Source organism: Vigna unguiculata, chromosome 1 (genome assembly GCF_037176805.1).
Source record: "Vigna unguiculata cultivar grain cowpea cultivar isolate G323 ecotype 2 chromosome 1, ASM3717680v1, whole genome shotgun sequence".
NCBI classification, from domain to species: Eukaryota; Viridiplantae; Streptophyta; class Magnoliopsida; order Fabales; family Fabaceae; genus Vigna; species Vigna unguiculata.
In genome coordinates, this window is record NC_140792.1 from 49,134,953 (window position 1) to 49,155,778 (window position 20,826).

The 20,826-nt window shown below is 33.5% G+C and overlaps 3 protein-coding genes across 12 annotated transcripts; 2 read left to right on the top strand and 1 right to left on the bottom strand.

Moving 5' to 3' along the window:
* Window positions 1–1,300: 1,300 nt before the first annotated feature.
* LOC114180833 (RNA-binding KH domain-containing protein) lies at window positions 1,301–8,004 on the top strand. 5 transcript variants are annotated; one of them, XM_028067127.2, is made up of 10 exons: window positions 1,319–1,553; window positions 1,726–1,803; window positions 1,956–2,323; window positions 4,015–4,140; window positions 4,278–4,317; window positions 4,422–4,504; window positions 5,483–5,560; window positions 5,695–5,748; window positions 5,901–6,029; window positions 6,169–8,004. In XM_028067127.2, the coding sequence occupies exons 3-10, from the start codon at window positions 2,027–2,029 to the stop codon at window positions 7,723–7,725; spliced, it is 2,364 nt and encodes a 787-aa protein (XP_027922928.1). In that variant the 5' UTR covers window positions 1,319–1,553; window positions 1,726–1,803; window positions 1,956–2,026; the 3' UTR covers window positions 7,726–8,004. The 5 variants fall into 5 exon arrangements, with proteins under 5 accessions (XP_027922925.1, XP_027922934.1, XP_027922928.1 ...); XM_028067124.2 differs by lacking the exon at window positions 1,726–1,803 and having other exon boundaries at window positions 1,301–1,553; XM_028067133.2 differs by lacking the exon at window positions 1,726–1,803 and having other exon boundaries at window positions 1,301–1,553; window positions 4,281–4,317.
* Window positions 8,005–9,538: 1,534 nt separating this feature from the next.
* LOC114180861 (non-specific lipid transfer protein GPI-anchored 14-like) lies at window positions 9,539–10,811 on the top strand. The gene is made up of 2 exons (XM_028067153.2): window positions 9,539–10,276; window positions 10,359–10,811. The coding sequence occupies exons 1-2, from the start codon at window positions 9,931–9,933 to the stop codon at window positions 10,556–10,558; spliced, it is 546 nt and encodes a 181-aa protein (XP_027922954.1). The 5' UTR covers window positions 9,539–9,930; the 3' UTR covers window positions 10,559–10,811.
* Window positions 10,812–13,180: 2,369 nt separating this feature from the next.
* Window positions 13,181–19,263, bottom strand: LOC114184233 (DEAD-box ATP-dependent RNA helicase 37-like). Of its 6 annotated transcripts, none has more exons than XM_028071539.2 (8): window positions 19,126–19,263; window positions 18,829–18,900; window positions 17,982–18,719; window positions 17,785–17,868; window positions 17,458–17,700; window positions 16,971–17,138; window positions 16,198–16,311; window positions 13,181–14,184 (listed from the first exon to the last, which is right to left on the bottom strand). In XM_028071539.2, the coding sequence occupies exons 3-8, from the start codon at window positions 18,663–18,665 to the stop codon at window positions 13,693–13,695; spliced, it is 1,785 nt and encodes a 594-aa protein (XP_027927340.1). In that variant the 5' UTR covers window positions 18,666–18,719; window positions 18,829–18,900; window positions 19,126–19,263; the 3' UTR covers window positions 13,181–13,692. The 6 variants fall into 6 exon arrangements, with proteins under 6 accessions (XP_027927340.1, XP_027927357.1, XP_027927349.1 ...); XM_028071556.2 differs by having other exon boundaries at window positions 18,833–18,900; window positions 19,126–19,246; XM_028071548.2 differs by having other exon boundaries at window positions 18,837–18,900; window positions 19,126–19,245.
* Between the last annotated feature and the right edge of the window lie 1,563 nt (window positions 19,264–20,826).

Genomic DNA, 20,826 nt, shown 5'->3' on the forward strand with positions numbered 1-20,826 from the left:
ATGGAGAAACATTTTTGTTTAACAAACTATAACATAATACAAAATATAAAATATTTATATATCTTAATATTGATTTCCTAATTCTAAAATAATAATAACTACTTTATAAAATTGAAAAATATTTTAAAAAACATAAATATTTTCTAAAAACGAATTTAAATAAAAAATATATGAAGTAAATATTTTTAATAGTGACTCATACAATAAACCTTATAAGAGATCGAGCAAGCTCAAGGTGCGTTATTCATCCTTTGTCGCATTTTACAAAAATGATCAATCGACAATTAAATATGAATAGACCAAAAATAGTCATCAAATAACTTTACATTTTTTTTCTTAAAATAAAGTCACAATTATTGATCCGAGAATCCTTCATTTCTAAATGTGAATTTAGACGAAATACAAACTTAAATGAATGTGAATTTAAGTAAATGTCTAATGTATCTTTTAATTTGATAACCAAACCAAATTGTTCTTTACACGCAAATTAAAAAAAAAATCAATTTTAATTGGTTGTTAATATTTTCAGATAGTTTTTTTTTGGATTATTTTATTTTTAAACATTTATACAAAATATTAATATATACAAAGTAAGGAAACTTGTCATAAACAATTCTCCCGAGGTCAATATTAATTTTGTAAATATATTTAAATAATCAAATTAGTAAATATTTTTTATTAAACAGTTATGAATTATTGATAAGTAATGAATAAACGAAAAAAAAATGGAAATGTGATTCATTAAAGTTAATAATAAGAATTATCACTATTAGACAATGAGATGATAAAATTTCAAATGAAAATTACTTTCAAATTTTAAATGATAGATTTCACCTTTTAAAATAATTTATCTCAATTATTACAATTATGGGTAAGCTTGATTGATTAATTTTTTTTTTGGAAAAAAATAATTTAGTTTAATTCAAATTGATTTTATTAAAAATACAATTTATTTGAATTTGAGTCATATCATATTAAAAAGACTAACAATTGATACTTATAATCATTAGTTAATAAAACATATATTTTTAATGTGATTCCTCTTTTCACGAACCTTAAAATTGTAGGTTTACATTAAAATTTGTTATTATTCGAATTTTGAACTATAGGTATATCTTTAATATTTTTATTACAAACTATAGGTTAATCTATAACTGTGAGACAATGCTGGTACATTGTTATGCATATTTTTACACAAAAACTGTAAGGTTAAAGAAGAATTTATAAATACGTAAAAAGAAATTAATAGATATATTTGTTATATATAAAGATGTAAACTTTTTTATAACTGGGGGATAATAATGCAAGGATTTGAATATATTAAATAAGGGTAGTGGTAGTGGTGGTGGAGGAACGCGGAGGAGAGGGAAAGGGTTTTGCAGATCAATTGTTTCGATTTTCTTTGTAATAATAAATAAATAAAGCGCTTCAACTCGAGATTGGAAGAAAGGAAAAAAGAAGAAGGAATGAGTTATCTCTATGTTATGACGCGACTATGAGGAGTGTGGCAAAGGCAATTCAATTCTGATTTCAGATTCATCCCACATCCACAGGTTCCATTCGTTTTTCTATTGCTGTGTGCATTGCTGTTGCTCTTTCTCTCTCTCTCTCTCACTATGTTAATTCTCACTGTTCCTCTTAGTTCCTTTCGCTTCGTTGCAATTTATGCTGCAATCTGCATTCTCGTACCTTTTGTTCTTAATTTAATTTATGTAACTGCTGAAGGCCAAAACGGAATTACAGTCATGCTACCCTAGACATTTTAGTAAGAAAGTGGAGGAATCTAGTTCTACACGCGCCTAGGTAACTCAATTCACAAAATTGTAACTGAAAATCAAGCTGTGAGAAATTCAATAGGATGAGTGCTCATCTGACTCTATCGCAAATTAAGTTATAAAATGGAATTAGTTCTTTATGTACTGATGGCTGTTCACAAAATAATGTGTTATTTGCAGATTGACTCCGATCTTCTCGTCGGAAGTTATATCACGTTAGCCGTGTGTCTGCAACGTGACTGGATAAGAGAATGAGTGCAGAGATTGATTCAACTTCTGCTCCTGAACCTCATAAAATGTCTGGAACTTCATCAGTAACAACCACTAGTGGCCAAAAGCTGTCTATATTTGCTGCCAAATCAGGGTTTGTCATCCCTAAAAACAAATTGTCGGGGTCACTGGTCCCTATTTTCCGAGGGGCTAAAAAACACGGGGTCACTGGAGCCATCAATGAAGAAAGTTCAAAACAAACTGAGAGGAAATCAAAATGGGGACCTGATCTTACACAGGATGCAACTGTCAGGAGGGGAAAAGCTCTAGCATTGCAGGTGTTTCCTGGAATCTTTTCAAACAACACTCCACTAACATTTGTATTGCTATGTATTTTTTTCTCTCATTCTTCCATTTTCATTTCCTTTAAAGCATTCAATTCTAAGGTCATATTTACATTTCTTTACAAGTTTTGGTTAAAATGTTTATTTTTTATTACTCCCTATTCCTTTTTTTTTTTTTTTAAATTTTAGTTTTAGAATGTTCTTCACATTTTTTTGGATCAGCAAAAAAGAATTAATTAAATAGAACAGGACACCTAGAGTGTTTTGGGGTGCCCTAACCCTTATACAAAACTTGCAAAAACAAGTGCATGCTAGTAGAGTACATTCAGAGCTAGAACTCTAGATACAATACAAAGCTCATAGTACAAAATACATAAAAAAACCTTCGCATGAAAAAAGGATTCATTGTGAACTAAAAACTGAAGATACCCCTCAATTTGAACCAAAAAAGTCACAAAAGAGACGGGAGAAATATTAGTTATAAGGGTATGTGTGACCCTCAGAAGTTATCCATAATTGCAAAGCAACTTTGAATTCCTGATGTTGGTGTGCAGAGATATAATCGGTCCGTCCAAGTAGCGACCGGGTAAGATTCTTCACCAAGTTAGTCCCTTGCCAACATATTCTACAATTTTATCCATGATTACCTTGTTTGTGTAAAAGATCCGTACGAGCAAACTAGAGAAGAGGTTTTCCAAAAGCTAACCAAACCTAAGTTCCCAGTTCACACCATCGTCCACTATTCAACTTTTTACTACCCTAATGATCTTATACAGATAAATGGACAGAGATACCACTCAGGGTATGAAAAGTGTGCCCTATTCCCCACATTCTAAGATTAGTTTTTGGAAAGTGTCCCTAATTTCCATTCCACATTCTCATCAAAGCACTTCCCATCTGCACCATTCCCACACAGTGCTCAAATCACTCCACCACCTTGATTCTTTGGTAGAATTACCACTATCATTCAAGTTTCTTCAAGATTCATATTTGGTTTCTAAAATTTCTTTCTATAAACCCTTATCTACTGTAGCCAACCTCCATTTCCACTTGGCTAATAAAGCAATATTAAATAGCCTAATGTCCTTAATACCCAACCCTCCTTGTTCCTTAGGTTTGCATATATTGGCCCACTTTATCCATGCTATCTTCCTACGTGTTGCCTCCCAACCCCATAGGAAGTCTCTTTGTATCTTGGTAATGACATTGCATACCTTAGCTGGTGTTTTGAAGAAGGAAAAAAAATACAATGGGGTTGTTGTAAACACATATTTAATTAGACAAGTTCTTCCTGCAAAAGATAAGAACTTACCATTCCACCTAGCTAGTTTTTTCTTGATTTTATTGACCACCATCTCAAAAGCTTAACCTCCTTGGTTCACATGCTTTGGATGCAACCTTAATATTTGTTCCTGATACCCCTCCTCACAATGCTTCTTTGTCCGTTTTAAATCCCCAATACTGCATGTTGAAAGACAAATATTTACTTACATGAAAACCATGATATTGACATTAGTAAAGAGGTATTTTTGTTGGACTTTGGCAGGGAATGTGATTTATATCTGGAAGCTATTCAAATTTCCTTACATGTTGGGTGGCGTAGTGTGTGCTTCTGCTAATATTTTGCCCAGGTTCTTGCTTCCGCGGTATCTACAACTCATACTTTTGTTGCACACCATTTGTAGATTCGAGTGGATCAAATCACAAAGCAGTTGGAATCAGAAAAACTGGAAGTTGGGGACACTCAGAACTTGCCATTGGGAGCTGAGAACACGGATAAAAGCAAATCTGGCTCTCAAATGAACATCAAGGTTAACGACAATTGACACTGTCCTTTTTAATTTTTGTCACTTATTATTTTCTCAATGTTGTGCATTTATTATTATTATTATTATTATTATTATTATTATTATTAAATCAACTTCTGATGTTGATTTATGGATCTAAGAAGTCAGAAATGCTCGAACTTGAAAAGCGCGAAGCCATAGGTTTGTTTTTCTTGAAGTACCTATACTTTTTATGCCTCCTCAACTCCCTTTTAATTCATACATACTGTTTATTCCATTATAATCGTGATCTTAATCATTTCCAGGCGAAATACTAAAATTAGATCCCAGTTACAAACCTCCACGTGGTTTTAAACCATTGTTAAAAGAAGCCAGCATTCCTTTGCCTGTAAGTATTGATTAATGAATCCAACTTCCAATAATTTAATATTTACTGAAATGAATTGATTGCGTTGGATTTAACTTTGGTTGGATTATGGATATATGGATCATTTTGCAACCAGAATTCATTCACCATGTTTTGTTCAGTTCTTTTTCCTTACTGTGAATGAACATTGATAAAAAAAGAAGGGCAATTCAGTGCACTAGTCTCCCACTTAAAATGGTCTGGAGAGTGTAGATGTATTCAGTCATATCCCTACAACCAAGGAAGTTTTCTAGGATTTGAACCCATGGCTTGTAGGTCACAAGCTAGTATCGTTACCGTTGTGTGGAAACTTATCCTCTACTATTCACTAGTGTTGATATATTTAATAGTTTCATGTCTGGTCAAAACTCTAGTATGGTTGACATTTTGTGGGCCTTATAATATTTCTTAATGTTGTAAGATTGTGGCAATTTTTAGGTGATAAGACCTTATATTATTTCTTCGAGTTTCACTTGAAGGTCCGTGTGTTTGACCTGAGCATGTGGAAAGTGTTAATTAACTGACCAGAAACAGACAACTCATTTCCATACATTCTTTTCCAAACCGGTCTTCTCATTCATTTTCTTGGAATAATTTCCTGATGGTTGACGTTGTTGGAGAAGCTCGCCCCTCAGTCTTGAGAGAAAGTTGAAGAATAACTTGCAGTACATGATGTACCTTTGAATTGAGCTTCAGAATTTAGTGGCACTAATACCCCAGCCTAGTTTGCCATATATTACAAGTATACTCAATACTGATTGCTACGTAGGGTAACTAAGCAAAATGAGTCAACTGCTTTTGCTGCTCATGTCTGTTTACGCCAAAGTTTGGCAGTCCTTTGTTGTAAATTTAATGTTAAGAATGATCTGTGACTTTTTCAAATTAAAATGTCTTTAAGTTAACTAAACTTGATGTTCTCTATAATACAATGATAAGTCTTACATGTAATACCATACACAGGTTCAAGAATATCCTGGGTACAATTTTGTTGGTCTAATATATGGGCCTGAAGGTGATAATCAGAAACAACTAGAAAAGGTAAGATTTTTGGGTTGATATCTAATCTCCATCTAGTGCTTTACAGTCACTAAGCTGTATGTATATATACTGATTTAGTTCATGAAATTAATTTCTTCATTTTTTAATTGATCTCTGATATATGCATATACCAGGAAACTGCTGCCAAGATAAAAATTCATGGAACCAAAGCAGACACAGGAGAGAAAGTAAGTTCCTTCACTTTGTTGATAACATAATGTGGCTATTATCCACTGCACATATAACTCTGAAATATTTTAACTTGATTTTGGGAGGAAAGAATTGTAATTGTTTGCATTTGTTTTATGTTTTATTTTCATTGGCTGCTTTACATTTTCAGGGTGAAATTAAGCCTGGAACTGATATCCATTCCAGTTACAAGGAGATGTGTGTTAACATATCAGCTGATAGTTTTGAAAAAGTGGATGCAGCAATGTCAATAATTGAACTGCTGATTACCTCTGTAACTGTGAGTCTTGTCATTTCAAATGATACAAGTTTGTATAATTTATGGTTATGTTATAAAATACATTTTATTACTAATAGTTTTATAATGATGCCATTCCTTATGTAATTTTGTTCGTGCCTTGTAATAATTGCTTATTCAGGGGAATTTAGCCGCTGGCTCTACACCCTCTATATCAGTTTCTAGGGACAGCACTGATATTCTGGGTCAAAGCCAAGAAGGCCAGCCTTCTCATGCAGATTCTGTTTCTCTGGAAAACCAGGCTGTTCTGCAACCAGTAGCTGTTACCCAAAAGCATGAAGATAACTTCCAATACTCTACACCATGGTTTTCGGTGGTTCCTTCTAATACCCCCATTTTTGCTTCATCTGGCACTGTAGCCCCCCTAAACCCATTAGGCCTTGGTAGAACTCCCCATTTTCCATCACAAACTTCAAATACGGTTCCTACTTTTGGTTCTCAACCTGGATTTCAACCAATTATTCCAAATCAACATGTTTCCGTGCAAGCACCACCACCAAGACAGATTTTACACTATCCACATCTGACTCAAGCGACTCCTTTGGGTCACGTTGGCCCCCCAAGAAATGCTTCTATAATATCTGTACAGAATCTGTCAACTCCAACAAATGCTTCACATTCATTTCCTGTTACTTTAAGCCAATCAACGCCAATAGGACAACTGCAGACATCAGTGTCTTCATTTCCTCTACCCATATCTGGTGTATCACCATTGCCCATAGCTAACCAGCCCATCACCCATCTTGGGGTCCCTTCTGGCCAGAATGAACCCCTTGTCGCTGTTAAAACATCCATTGGTCCCAGCAATATGGGGTCAATGGTTCCACCTGGAAGACCTGCCTCTCTACATCAGCAACCGGAAGTTGCATTTATGCCACCACAGTCAAATATGTCAATGACACCACGATCTGCTTCCTTTCCTCCACATCAAGTAGGAATATCCCCCGGGCCATTATCTTCTTTGAGACCTATGTCTGTACCAATACCTGCACCTAAACATTCATCTGTAAACCATTTAGCAGGACCTGTTTCATTTCCTTCGTCAGGAATATCCCCTTCTTTTCCATTGCCTCAGCAAGCAGGAATACCCAATTCTGCTTCTGGAATTGCTCCTTTCCACACCCATTTAAAACCATCTGTCTTGGTGCCATCAAAATCTGGAAATTTTACTTTTCGATCACATGCCCCCAATGCAGACTACAGTCAAGCAGGTGCTACACAGGAGCCACCTTCTGGTCCACGGCCTCCGCCATTTGGGTTTGGCGTGCCTGATCAGCCTCTTCAAAACTTTCCTAGGACACAATTCACTGCTCAAGTGGATCAAACCATTTCCTTCGGGGGAAGATCAAACTCAATTCCAACCCCAAGACATACTGCGTTTCCATATGGTGGTCAACCTGCACCTAGATCTCCAGTCCCACAAATGGGTATGAATAACTTCATTCCTGCTCCGCAAAGGCCAAACTTGACCGGTGCTGTTGCCCAAAGAGGCATGCCTATCCGACAAAGCTACGCTGTTCAGATGACACGGCCAGATATCCCAATGCCCCTGAATCACAAGTTTGTCAACAATACCCTCATGGCTTCTGGGAAGCTACCATATTCTGCGGACCAAATTTATGACCCCTTTTCACCCACTTCTGCACCTCCACAACAAAAAGGTAATCCTGGACAATGAGGGAATTTGATGTGGCCACAGATACGGTTGCTGACAGTGAAACCTTGAGTTATGACTGCAGTTTTAGGCAAGCAGGCGAGATACTAATTGTATAGATGGTTTCTTATTACAAGTTTTAGTTGAGAGGACATATTGTCATAGTTGTTTTTGGGCCTTTCTTCTGAGTGCCCATTACCGATGTTTTATTGGGAATTGAGTGCAGCCAATCTTTTCAGAAATATGGTAATCCCTCCACTATGTAAGCCACTTCATTTCATTTGCATTTGGATTTCGTAACTACTGCGGTTGCGCCTGTTAGTTTTAAGTTATATTTAAAATGTATAATTTGAAATAAGTTTTAACTATTTTAGATTTAGTCCATAATTTTTTATTAGATAATAATGTTTTTGAAATAATTAAATATAGTTTAACATATATATCCCTGGAACTGTGAAAGTTAATATTTTTTATAAAGTCCATTTTTCCATATTTTAATTGTGCAATTTAGAAGTCAAAAGTAACTTTTGGATTGTATTGTACAATTCGAAAGCAAACACGACTAGGTATTAGATCCTACAGTCCAAAAGTTATTTAGTTTCTGAATTTCATAATCTAGATTGCACAATCCAGAAGTTATTTAACATCAGAATTGTACAATTCAAAAGGAAAAAAAATTCTATAGAAGTTGAGGAAGGAATATAGGAAAGTATAGAAAGAAGCTGGCTGAACAGATTACTCATAAAATTGGGCCTGTGTATCTCGCTTGGGGTAAGGATATTGCTTCCTGCACCCCACAATTATTAAATGCACCCCATACTAACAAAATATTCTTCATTGTTCCAGAGCACATTTCATGTGTGATGTTCCAGAAATCTCATTCCGAAAGATATTATATACATTTCAGAATTTCTGTTTCAAAATTTCGGAATATAATCCAAAAGTCACTTTAAAAAAAAAAAATAACATCTTTGAAATTTTTGAAAGTGGATAGATAAATTGTTGCGGTGCCGGCTGCTATCTACTTTGTTGCTTCAGCATACAAAGACATAAAGGGGTAACGGCCTAAAATCCCAGATGCAGTATTTTCAATAAAGACACTCGAAATTGATTTCAAATATGTGTTATAATCCATCATCTCTAATCAACTGCACGTGTTCAGAGATAATTACAGATAGATCCAAAATAATCACGGGTTAGCCTTAAGAACTTTTCGATTTGTCACGGGTTCATCTTATGTATCTTCAACTAAAATAAAATATCAATTTCTAATTTCTTACTATCAAATTTTTATATATTAAAAAAGGCAGAACGATTCTCGTGTTAATCAAAATGCTTATATAATTAAGTTGAGCTATTTCAGCAAATCGTAAAATCTTTTTAAAAAAATACTATTATATTAACTTTTAATTGAATGTCCATTTAAATGATTTAACGAGAAGCACACTTACAACAACAGCTAAGTCCCTTCAATTACAGTAACGATTTGAGTTTCTTTTATCATCATTGTTGACCTCCATTTGTGTCAATCGATTTTCAACTTCAAATGTAGAATTTTTGTGTTTATTCAGAAGAAATTATTGTAAATTTACTCAACCTTTTAACTTTTGTATGCAATTTCTTGGGAGATTTGGTTTCTCCCACTTCAGCCTCCTAAGTTGGTGAAAGAATAATAAAAGAAGGCTTCACCAGATTTTCACTTAATCACTTTGGAGTGTATGCAGAGCATGAAATTGCAATTTGACCGCTTTTTCTTTTTCCAATTTTCTGCTTCAGCACTTTTCAAAGGTACATTCGCCTTCCTTATTTAAATTCCTTGAACATACAATGGGTTGCACAAGACGTGTTTGTTGGTATTCAACAGTGAAGCTGGTATTAGTCTAGCGTTTCCTGTGGCTTGCTTTGGATATTCTTTATCTTTATTTCTGTGTGCTATCTGATTTCATATGAATTGATATGGGGAAAATGATATGGGAAAAAGTAAATGGGAACCTTATTTCACAAATGGTTTAGTTTTTTTTTTTTTTGACGATAAAAGAAACAATGAGAATTATGGAAGGCCTATAGACAAAAATGGGTTCACATGTGTGATAGAGATGTAGACCCCACATGCACAGGCCAGAGCACCATGTCTCGTAAAATAAAGTGGTAAAGTCATACATACACAAGTCACAAGCGAAGCAAATAACATAGCATAGCATTGTATGAGATCAAATTCTCTTAATTGGAATGGTTTCGAAAAGTAAAAGGGTGAGGGATGCAACACTCTTCTCCTTCATCTTGGTTTTACTGTTAGTTGGGTTTGGTAACTCAGATTTAAGCAAAGACAGAGAAGAGTGTGCAGAGAAACTCATGGGGCTGGCTAGTTGTGTTCCTTACGTTGGTGGTGAGGCGAAAACCCCAACCATAGACTGCTGCAGTGGCCTGAAAGTGGTCCTGGAGAAGAGCAAGAAGTGCATCTGCATCCTCATCAAAGATCGTGATGACCCCAATCTTGGCATCAAAATCAATGCCACTCTCGCCATTCAACTACCCTCTGCTTGCCACGCACCTGCTAATATCTCTCACTGTGTAGGTACCTACTCATATCATCTCACTCTGTTTTTCTCAATATTTTCATTTTCACTCCATTTGATGTATCATATCATGCTTTTCAGATCTTCTGCATTTAGCACCTAACTCTCCTGATGCTAAGGTGTTTGAGGGATTGCAAAAATCTGCCAAAACAAACGGTTCCACCCCAGTTTCCAGTGGATCAAGCTCAAGTGCTGAGGAAAACAGTGGTGTGTCTACAAAGAGGTGGCCGGTGCCACACCTGCTTTCCTCGATCTTACCACTTCTCTTCCTTCTTGTTTGAAGTGAAGCAACATCAGCACTCCCCTACTACTACTACTACTACTGCTGCTGCTACTTCCTTCACGCCTCTGTTTCTCATCACTCTATATTTTTCTGTGCAAATCTGAAATAAAATCATTCTATATCCATCTATTAATACCAGTTACTTTGGGTAGTAGTAATCATCAATCCTTCATGTTCTTTCTCATTCTCTCTATCTATCAAGAAAAGGAGGGACCACTTTCAATATACTTAGTCGTGACTTCAAGCATCAAGTAGTTCCTCTTTGCATAACATAAACCCTTCGCACATTTTATTTTTATTATATGAATAGTTAATTTTTAATTGAAAAAGCATGAGTTCAACTTTTATTTTTCAATCTCGAAGAAGTTCTGCTTAGCTTACTTAGCATAAACAATTTTTAATTATTCTTATCTTCGTTGCTAAATCGTATTTAACGTGTAGGACTTTGATTTAATTAATTTTTCTCATAATGGTGTTAATATTGTGTGTAGTAGTTACAATAATTGTAATTTTTTTATACACGGAAAACATGACTTATGGTGTTCTACTTCAAATAGAAGTTATGATGGGTAAATATGACTTCTAACCTTTTTTCTTTTAAATTTGTATTCATTACCACTATTTGCAAATAGAAAAATTTGTTTAATAATATTTTTAAATATTTTATTATGTTGATAATACTTATAATTTTAAAGAAGAGTCATGATTAACTAAAAAAATTCTAATCAAGTAAGTGAATAGATGTTATAGAATATGACATTTCATTCGTTATATGGACATTTTATTTCTGTTATGATATTTTTTTTTTTAACTTTTCTTTTGTTTATTGTGAAATGGTTAATCCATTTTGTTAGATACAATTTATAGTTAATTTATAATTGGTTTTCTAATTCTTTACGGTTCATATGAAATTTGTGTCGGGATGATCTATAAAATTATCAGGTAAAAAAGTCAAATTCAGATCAAATCTTTCATAAATAAATAATATGTAAATAATAAAATGCATAAAACATAGAAGAGAGTTATCAACACACAACAAAATTTTTAACTTAGGGAGGAAAAATTCACGAGACCTAGTCTGGTAAAATCTTCCACTAATAATAATTAGTGGGTACATCACACAAGTTCTCTTGGACTTGGAGATTTCAAGGATTAAAATACTACTATTCTATTCACCAACAAGGAGGTGAATAACAAATCCCAAATGGTACTCTAAATCAGCAATAGAATGACCCCAATATATGAGAAGAGGAATAAAATATAAAAATTAAATTTGGTCACATTTTTTATAGGGACAAAATTGGTCAATTTTAAACAAAAATTGGGACTAAATTAAATATTATTATCTAACCTTTCTTATATATTTATGAATGGAGAATGTTAATCAATGTTCTTAAAGCATATTAGTTAAAGTATAATTAATGATTTTTTATTTTATCATTTTTATATTGAAAACTTGAATAATTAACTTTATTAATTGATTATATTATAAATTCATATAACAGATTTTATAAAAATAAAAATGTATTTGAAATTTTTAAATAAGATATCTCTCACAAAAAATAAATATTTTAAAATTTTTAAAGTCTTTATTAAAAAACAAGGAAAAATCTCTTTAAGACTTGAAGAATCTCTCGATGAAATGTAAATTTTTTAGATGTTTAATATTATTTTTATTTTTTATTAATTTACATTTTTTATGTTTAATTATATTTTAATTTTTAGTAATATTAAAATATAGTTATTTTATTATTTTTTAACTATTGTGCATCAAATAAATTATTAAACAAAGTTATTCAAAACTTATAAACATTTTTGTCTTGTAAAAATATATTAATAATTACTAGATCATAATTTATTTAATATCACAATTAAGTATTAACTTTTGTAAAATTTAATATTATTAGTTCTTGTTAATCGGTACCCTTAGAATATTAATTAGCAAGACCTTTATTTTATTTTTAAAATTAAATTTAAAATTAAAATTGGATTTATAAATAAAAAATGTTTCGTTAGAAATAGATTTAGAAATGAATTTGGATTTTCAATCTTATTCAAATATTTAAATATGAATTTACAAATTGATCTAACTATTTAGATATAGATTTAAAATGAAAATCTAGTCTATTTTTTCACATATTTAGATCTAAAATTTGATTTTTTTTTATTATTCTAAACAATTGAAAAATATATATATTGAAATGTTCTTTCGTAAACTTTCATCTTCAAAATATTTTGAATTTTATATTTTAGTTTTTTTATTGAGACAAAATAGTCGAATTTCTCTACTTAAGATAACATTTTACTTTAAAAGCATTTAATTTTATTTCATATTATATAATTTTAAAATTAAATTTTATAAAAAAAATTTAATCAAATTTAAATCTTTAAATAATATTTAATTTTTTAATTTTTTCAATATATATGCATACATAAAAAAGTGACTAGTCACAAAATTTTAATTTTCTCTCTTTTTTTATAAAACAATATTATTTTAATTACTTCAAAACATACTATCAAGATATAGGTGTTTCTCTTAACACTTGTTTGAAAAGAAATTAATGCATTCGTGTAAGAAAAACCATGAACAAACATTTCCACATAATGTCAAATACAAAGATCCGGAAAGAATAATTTTCATTCATTTTAGTCACAACTAAAATATTACAAAACCTTAGCCCATCAAAAAATGGGGAAACTCGAAATGACAACATATATTGTGAAGAAACACAAGATGATCAAGAGATAAATAGCCACAACTGTAAATAAAAGCCTGCACCTCTCCCACCTTAATTCTACAACCTTTCTCTCAGCAAAATAACCACCCAAAATGAAAGGGTACAGATAGTTGTAAAAACGAATCCTAGTAACATGTTAGTAATCGCCATTGCCAACACCTACTGACACTGCACGACCTCTACTGCTCTGGTAATGATGCCGCACACGCCCACACCTCTCTTGGTCATTAGAGTTATAAACCGTACAAAATGATGTTGGATTGACACACCGGGAAGGAAAAAGTAAATTGAAGAACATGAACTTTAAAAGACAAAAAAGGGAGAAAATCACCCTATAGGTGTAAGTCTGCACCTAATACCTAAGACACTGTATAATGCTATTAGGGGTTGAAAATCAGTCCCAAGCACTAGTTACCCCAGGACCATATCCTCCACCATAACCACCAGAATTGCCATATCCACCACTGTTGTTTCCTGTACTGTAGTAATCAGAACCACCACCCCTACTAAAAGAACCTTCTCTTCGAAAGTCACGGCCACCAAATCGGTTTCCTCCTGTTCGACGGTTCCGCCCACCACCAATAGAAGAGCGAGCAGCATACCGTGAGAGCCAATCAGGTACTTCTTGATTCGCTTCTTGCATCAGATCTGCTAAAGGCCTAGCTAGTGATGCATTGTTGTCATTAAAGAACGCAGTTGCAAGGCCTTTCTTTCCTGCTCGCCCTGTTCTTCCAATACGGTGTACATAATCATCAATATCATTAGGAAGGTCAAAGTTAACCACATGGGCAACATGAGGAATGTCAAGCCCGCGTGCAGCCACATCAGTTGCAACCAATATGGGGGTGTTGCCAGTTTTAAATGATCTTAATGCCAATTCTCTTTCCTGCAAGCATGGTAAAATAATAAGCCTATATAGATACACAAACGTAAAAATATTTCAAAAAATATAATTGCAAAATCATTGCAACAACATTTGACCTTGAGACAGTATGATATTTGCAAGTTTCAGCTTCAAACAGAGTAAGTAATAGTCAGTTTTAACAGCTTCAAAAATAATTCATTGCCAAGGACAAATGTGCATAATAGTCATTTTTAGGCCACTAACCACCATTGCCCACGATAGAAATACCTATTAATTAATATGAGAAATGCCTATGGATTTCAAGGATTATGGTTGACTCAGTTTTCAGAAAAACAGAAGGACTCAAGAACTTGCCTATGGACATGCAAGTTTAGATGAGTTCATATCTGAGTTTGCAAGCGTTCTAACTTGTTCTTGATAGGAAAGAAGACAGTCTCATCTCAGTAAACAAGTTAAAACTCCTGATTAATAACGATGATAACACCCTAGTAATCAATCTAAAATTGCAGTGCACAGCAGCAAACTCTAAAGTTGCCATTATGAGAAGTTGGATGGTAATAATTTTATATAGAGGCTTCATTGCCACTTTTAGTCTTCTCATATGTCAATAATGGATAACAGGGCAGAGCGCCTAAAAATGCTAAAGCAAGATGGTGGGAAGATGACAGCTATTCTGAATAGAGGCTTCATTGCCACTTTTATATAAGTTTTCTTTTTTTTTTTTTACATTTTTAAGTACATATAGTTTCATGTATTATATAACAATATATATTGTTTAGTATTCTTATTATAGTATTATTTAATTCTATTATTTAGTTTATTCTATTTTTTTGCTATCATTTTTAATTTATTATAATGTATAATATGCCTTAATTCTTTTATTATTTTTTCCACATTTTATTATTATTATTATTATACTAATATTAATTATAATCTTAGTAAGCCACAGTACTCTCAATAGGCAGGATAAGACGAGATTTAAGAACAGAAAGGCAATGACTTTAATAGGCATGATTCTACAAGTCCTCCATCAAACTCCCCTGCAACAGCACATACTCAACAGCCCAAACAGTCAAGTGGCTGCAAAACCCACTTCTGCCTGTGATTCGCTGGGCTGCCACTCCTACTGTAAGCCGCTCAGACATCCTCGAATGGGAGCGGCCACTCCACCCGCCTATCAGCAATCACGGTATGATAGCAGGCAATTGACAGCTGAATCTCCCTACTATTGCCATTTCTTGAATTTGGTGTCCCACCAACCCGATTATTTTAAATGTATTGTTTTGATCTACCCACTGACTTCACATCCAAAATTTAATATAAATGCAGGCATATCACTTTAATGCACATCCACAACAACAGTACCATCATGCAAGCCTTTCAATCAAATATTAGATGTCTAGTTAATGAATGAACCAAAATTGCACAACTAAAATAACAGAGGGGCCAAAATTACAAAAAATGAGAACCAAATTTGAGAAATGATAACAAGGGGACCAAAAGTACAAGTGAGCTTAAATATTATAATGCAAAATAAATAATCTATACAACACACAAAAATGACCCCTAACTGTCTACCTCTTTTCAATCGAATTGTTCAGGTTGACTCCTTATTCTCTCCTTTTATTCTATTACGAGTGACTTACAACTGGCTTTTTAAACAGCCTTTACAAAGGTCCTAACACAGATAAACCTAGGGAAGTCAGATGTCCTCCCCCAACTTTCCAAGACATTAACTCAACCATCTTTTAAAATGTCTTATGCAAGGCCCTTACACAGAAAAACCAAGGAAAGTCAGATGTCATCCCCCCACTTTCCACAACATTAACTCTATGAACCAGACATATATAATCATAAGCGTCCAACTCTGCTTTCTCAAAGCACCAAACATTATTAAGGCAGAAAAAAAGAAGAGAATAGCTGGAGTATGGGCCTTGTCCATCAAATATAAATCAAACAACAAATATAAATCAAAGTATTAGTCTGGATCTACACACAGATGCAAAAGCAGATATAATTGTACAACAGACTAACCTGTTGTGACCTGTCACCGTGAATAGTAGTTGCTGGAAAACCATTACGACACAACCAATGCTCGAGAGCATCAGCTCCCTTCTTTGTCTCCACAAAAACTAAAGTCAAGGCTTGCTGCAGAAAATAAAATCATCCATGAACTAGGTCTTACATAATTAAGTAATAGCATTTGCCTTGAGAAAAGAAACATGTCCATACAATGGGAAAAGACAACATCTATGCTATAATTTACCACAAACAAAAATATATACAAGCAACTGTCAAGAAGTAAGAAACACCTGGTACTTCTTGGACAAACAGAAAAGGAGTAGAAATTCCAAGTTTTAGACAACAGAATACATGTATCGTGCATTGACCTAAATATTATCATGCAAAACAGGTATACTGGATTGATCGATCAAACATAGTCCAGAAAAAACCCATCAAAATTAGGTCCAAAGAGTGTCTGACAATAATAATCATGATGTTTACAGTAAAAGCTTCTTCAGTCTGCCAGTATACTGTACATGAGAAGCTGATAGTTAAAGAAAAAAATAACTTACAACCATAATCAATCAACTCAGGAAAACTATGCGTTCATAGCATAATCCCCATTTCATTGCTCTGGAACATTTTCCCAAGACAAATACATGCATGGATCAGCCTTCAAACGCTGATTTGAGTCCAAAACAATTTGAATAAGCTCTCGGAAACAAGAATTTCTTTACATTTAATTGCAAAAAACACATTAAGTTTTATACTAGTAAAATACACTTTCTGTGAACTGAGAATACCTTTCCTTGTACACCATTTGCCCTCTGCGCATGAAGAAGATCCATGAGGTGACTTCTCTTGTCAGACTCTTGAACGTACTCAACTCTTTGGACAATCAAATCGGTACTTGAGCCCACTCTTCCAACGGCCAGAAAAATATAATTTGAAAGGAAATCAGAGGCTAGTCTCTGCATATTAACAGTAAATCACAACAAAATTAAACGATGATATGAGGAAGCTATACATTCAATAAATAATATTGATTTGCATTACTAGGATGTCTGCCACTTATATCCCAATTAAAATTTGAAATAGCAATTATTTAATTGTAATAGTGCTGATCTTTCCACGAGTAAAGATGAAGGAATTATTAAGGATAAAAAAAAGCTAAATGCAAATATGTGGTGCACATAAACATGAGGAACGAGCATCTTAGATTAATTACAATTTACAACTAAAATCGTAAGGTTAGGCACATCCTCCCGCCCAGCATAGAGAATATTAAACCTGTATCTCTCTTGGAAATGTGGCACTGAACAACATAGTCTGTCTGGCACCTGGTGGAGGCATGTCCATTTGTTCTACAATCTTCCTTATTTGTGGTTCAAAACCCATGTCCAGCATCCTATCTGCCTCATCTAAGGCCAAATATTTGATCATCTGCAATGAAACTCTAGCTCTCTCCAGCAAATCTACCAATCTTCCTGGAGTTGCAACAAGAATATCCACCCCTCTCTCAAGTTCCCGTAGCTGGAAAATTTATTTAGTTAGGACCTATGCCAAATGTAAACGACATATTAATATTCAATTGTGGAAAGAACAAGGACTGAAGACCTGCTGGTTTATAGGAGCTCCACCATAGGCAACAACGACCCTGACCCCTGTCTGATATGAAAACTTCCTAGCCTCTTCAAGTATCTGAAAGGAACGAAAAGAAGATATATTTCATATAGATGTGCAGAGCAGTGGAGGGAATCAAAAAGAGAGGAAGCATGTGATATGTAGAGTGCATGTAATGAGAAAGTACTAACTTGCACGGATAACTCCCTAGTCGGCGACAGAACAAGGGCAAGTGGATAGACTGTACGGGCACCGCGAGGGGGCCGCTGGGGGGGCTGCCCTTGACCTCTCATAATGCCACTGATGATAGGGAAACAGAATGCCGCAGTCTTTCCGGAACCAGTCTGTGCACAAGCCATCAAATCCCGTCCGCCAAGGGATATAGGTATGGCATGCCGCTGGACCGGCGTTGGTTTAACATATTTGCAGCGTCTAATGTTCTGATTAAGAGCCTCGCCCAAGTCAATCTCCGCAAAAGTATTCACAGGTGGGGGCACGTTTTCACCGCTCGTCTCAACGGGAATGTCCTCGTAAGCATCAAAATTAATTCCCGTGTTTTCCTGCTCCTCGCCAAAAGCTGTTGCTCCCTCTTCAGCTGCATCCTCCTGATCTCCGAAGGGGTTCACTTCCCGCCGATCCCAACCACCGCTTCTGCTCCCCCACCCGTTTCTGGGCGCACCCCACCGTGATCCGGCATTATTATTAGCATTCGCATTGGGTGGTGGCGGAGCAGGGGTGGATTCTGTTGATGCTGATGCTGCACGGTTCCTCAGATGCGGAGGCACATAAACGGGCCGCGTCGGAGCTGTGGAGTTGGATGTTCCCGCATTTTCAGAGGCGGAATTCGCAGCCAAATCAGCCCACGATGTTGGCATGCTTGCCCTGTGTTGTGTGCTTCCTTCCAAAGGATCACGATTCACGCCCTCACCCTGCAATTCAAACAATCACATTACATAACAATGGTGCAGAGAGAGGAGGTGAATGATCAAAAGGATGAATGAGTGAGACAGAAGAGCATAGAGAAGAGAAACAACCTACCTACCTACCTGTCTGTATTGGGAAGACTAAAACCCTCAAGTGTAGACGATCGTTGACGAAGATGAAGAAACCCTAAACGCCACACACAACACGCCTTCAAACTTGGATGCGATAGATACAAAAATATCTTTTCTGCCTAAGAATGCGCCTTCTCTCTCTCTCTCCCTTATTTCACTTCATTTTCTTTTCTTTTTATTTTCTTTTTCCATTTTTATTTTTTATTTATAATGTATGAATGTAAATAAAAGGCTCTTTCTGTTTCAGCTTCCAAGTTCAAATCAAGGCTTTCAACCCTACCTGATGAGATGCGATACGCTGCTTTGCGTCTGCGGCTCCTGAAAATCTCAACTCACGATTCCATTCTATTCTTAGTTGTCTTCCAGACACCCATATTAGCACTAAATTCTTTACTGTCTAAACTATGCTAATCCCCCTAACCCTAACCCTTTTCTCTCTTCTCTCTTCTTCACTAATCTCCTTTCTTTTTCACTCTTGTTTTTTACGGTCATTTTAGTTAACAACAAACATTTTTTTAATTTTAAATTTTCTCACCTTGGATTCATTTCTCAATACTTTCGGTATAGGATAAACTTGAGGAAGTGAAAAATAATGATTTAAAATAAAGGTAAGTTGTTTGAATTAAAAGAAAAATAAAAAATATATAAAATTATATGATTTGATTAATGTGAAGGTTAAAAAATATTTTAATAAAAGGAATTTAAGGTAACTAATTTGAAATTATTATTATTATTACTATTTGCATAAACACTTTTAAATATGTATAATAATATATTAGTAGTAGGAATGACAACAAGGTGGGGACGAGTTTCGTTATCTTATACACATCTTCGTACAAAAATTCATCTCTGATTTCCATACCCAAATTCAACGAGTATCAAACTTTTGTCTCATCTTCATCCTCACCGGTTAACAGATATAATCTCGTACTCATACCCGTACCTATTTTCTTACTACTTTATATTAATTTTAATTAATTTTTATAAAATAATAAAAAATTATGATAAAAGAAACATAAAATTATAAAATATTCAATATTACGAGGATGGTTGTTTCTTTGATATCAAATACTTTGAAATAAATTATAATTGTTTACATTTTATATTAGAATACAAAATAAAATTTCATGAAAATCAAAACATTTATTAAATTTGCAAACATTAATAAAACATAGTTGATAAAATTTAAAATTATTTCTAAAAATTATAAAAGAAAAAAAAATATTCAAATTAAAATATATTTTAAATGTTTGTTTACTCCAATTTTTAAATTATAATGAATCTCTTTTTTATATACTAATAAAATTATAACACATCACTTGATCAAAATGACGCAAAGAACAAATAATAAATATAATAATAAAATTTTAACATAGATCTTGTATCTTTTGAACTCCAATATATGTTGAATCTTATAAAAAAATTCATGACAATTACATTAAATTTTTATATTGTAGTAAATAAAAAATATTTATACAATTATAGTGAAAAAATTAAAGTAGGATTGTAATGAGTTAGAAAATAAAAATTAATTTGATAAACTTTATCGAAATAGTATTCTACATGGAAAATAAAAAAAAAATATTAACAAATTAAAAAATTAACAAATGTGTGTTTTGTAAACAATTTGAAGACTATTGAAAGGAATCGCACAAAGGAAAATAATTTTATAATTAAGGGTATGATAAGATAAAAAATATTTTAGAGATCTAAGAAAACTTTTCAAATATCAATATATATATACTCAATGGTTAAGAAATAACAAAAATTGTTTTAGCGAAACAAAAAAATTCTTCAAATGAAACAAAAATTAATAATAATAAGTAAATAATTTTTTTTATATTACCTAGTAAATGAAAGATTTATGCTATTAAACACTTAATTTGAGAGTATTAAACATTCTCATGTGAAAGGAAAATATACAATAAATAAAAATATTAAAAAAATAATAGAAATATTCAAATGTTAAATATAATTTTTT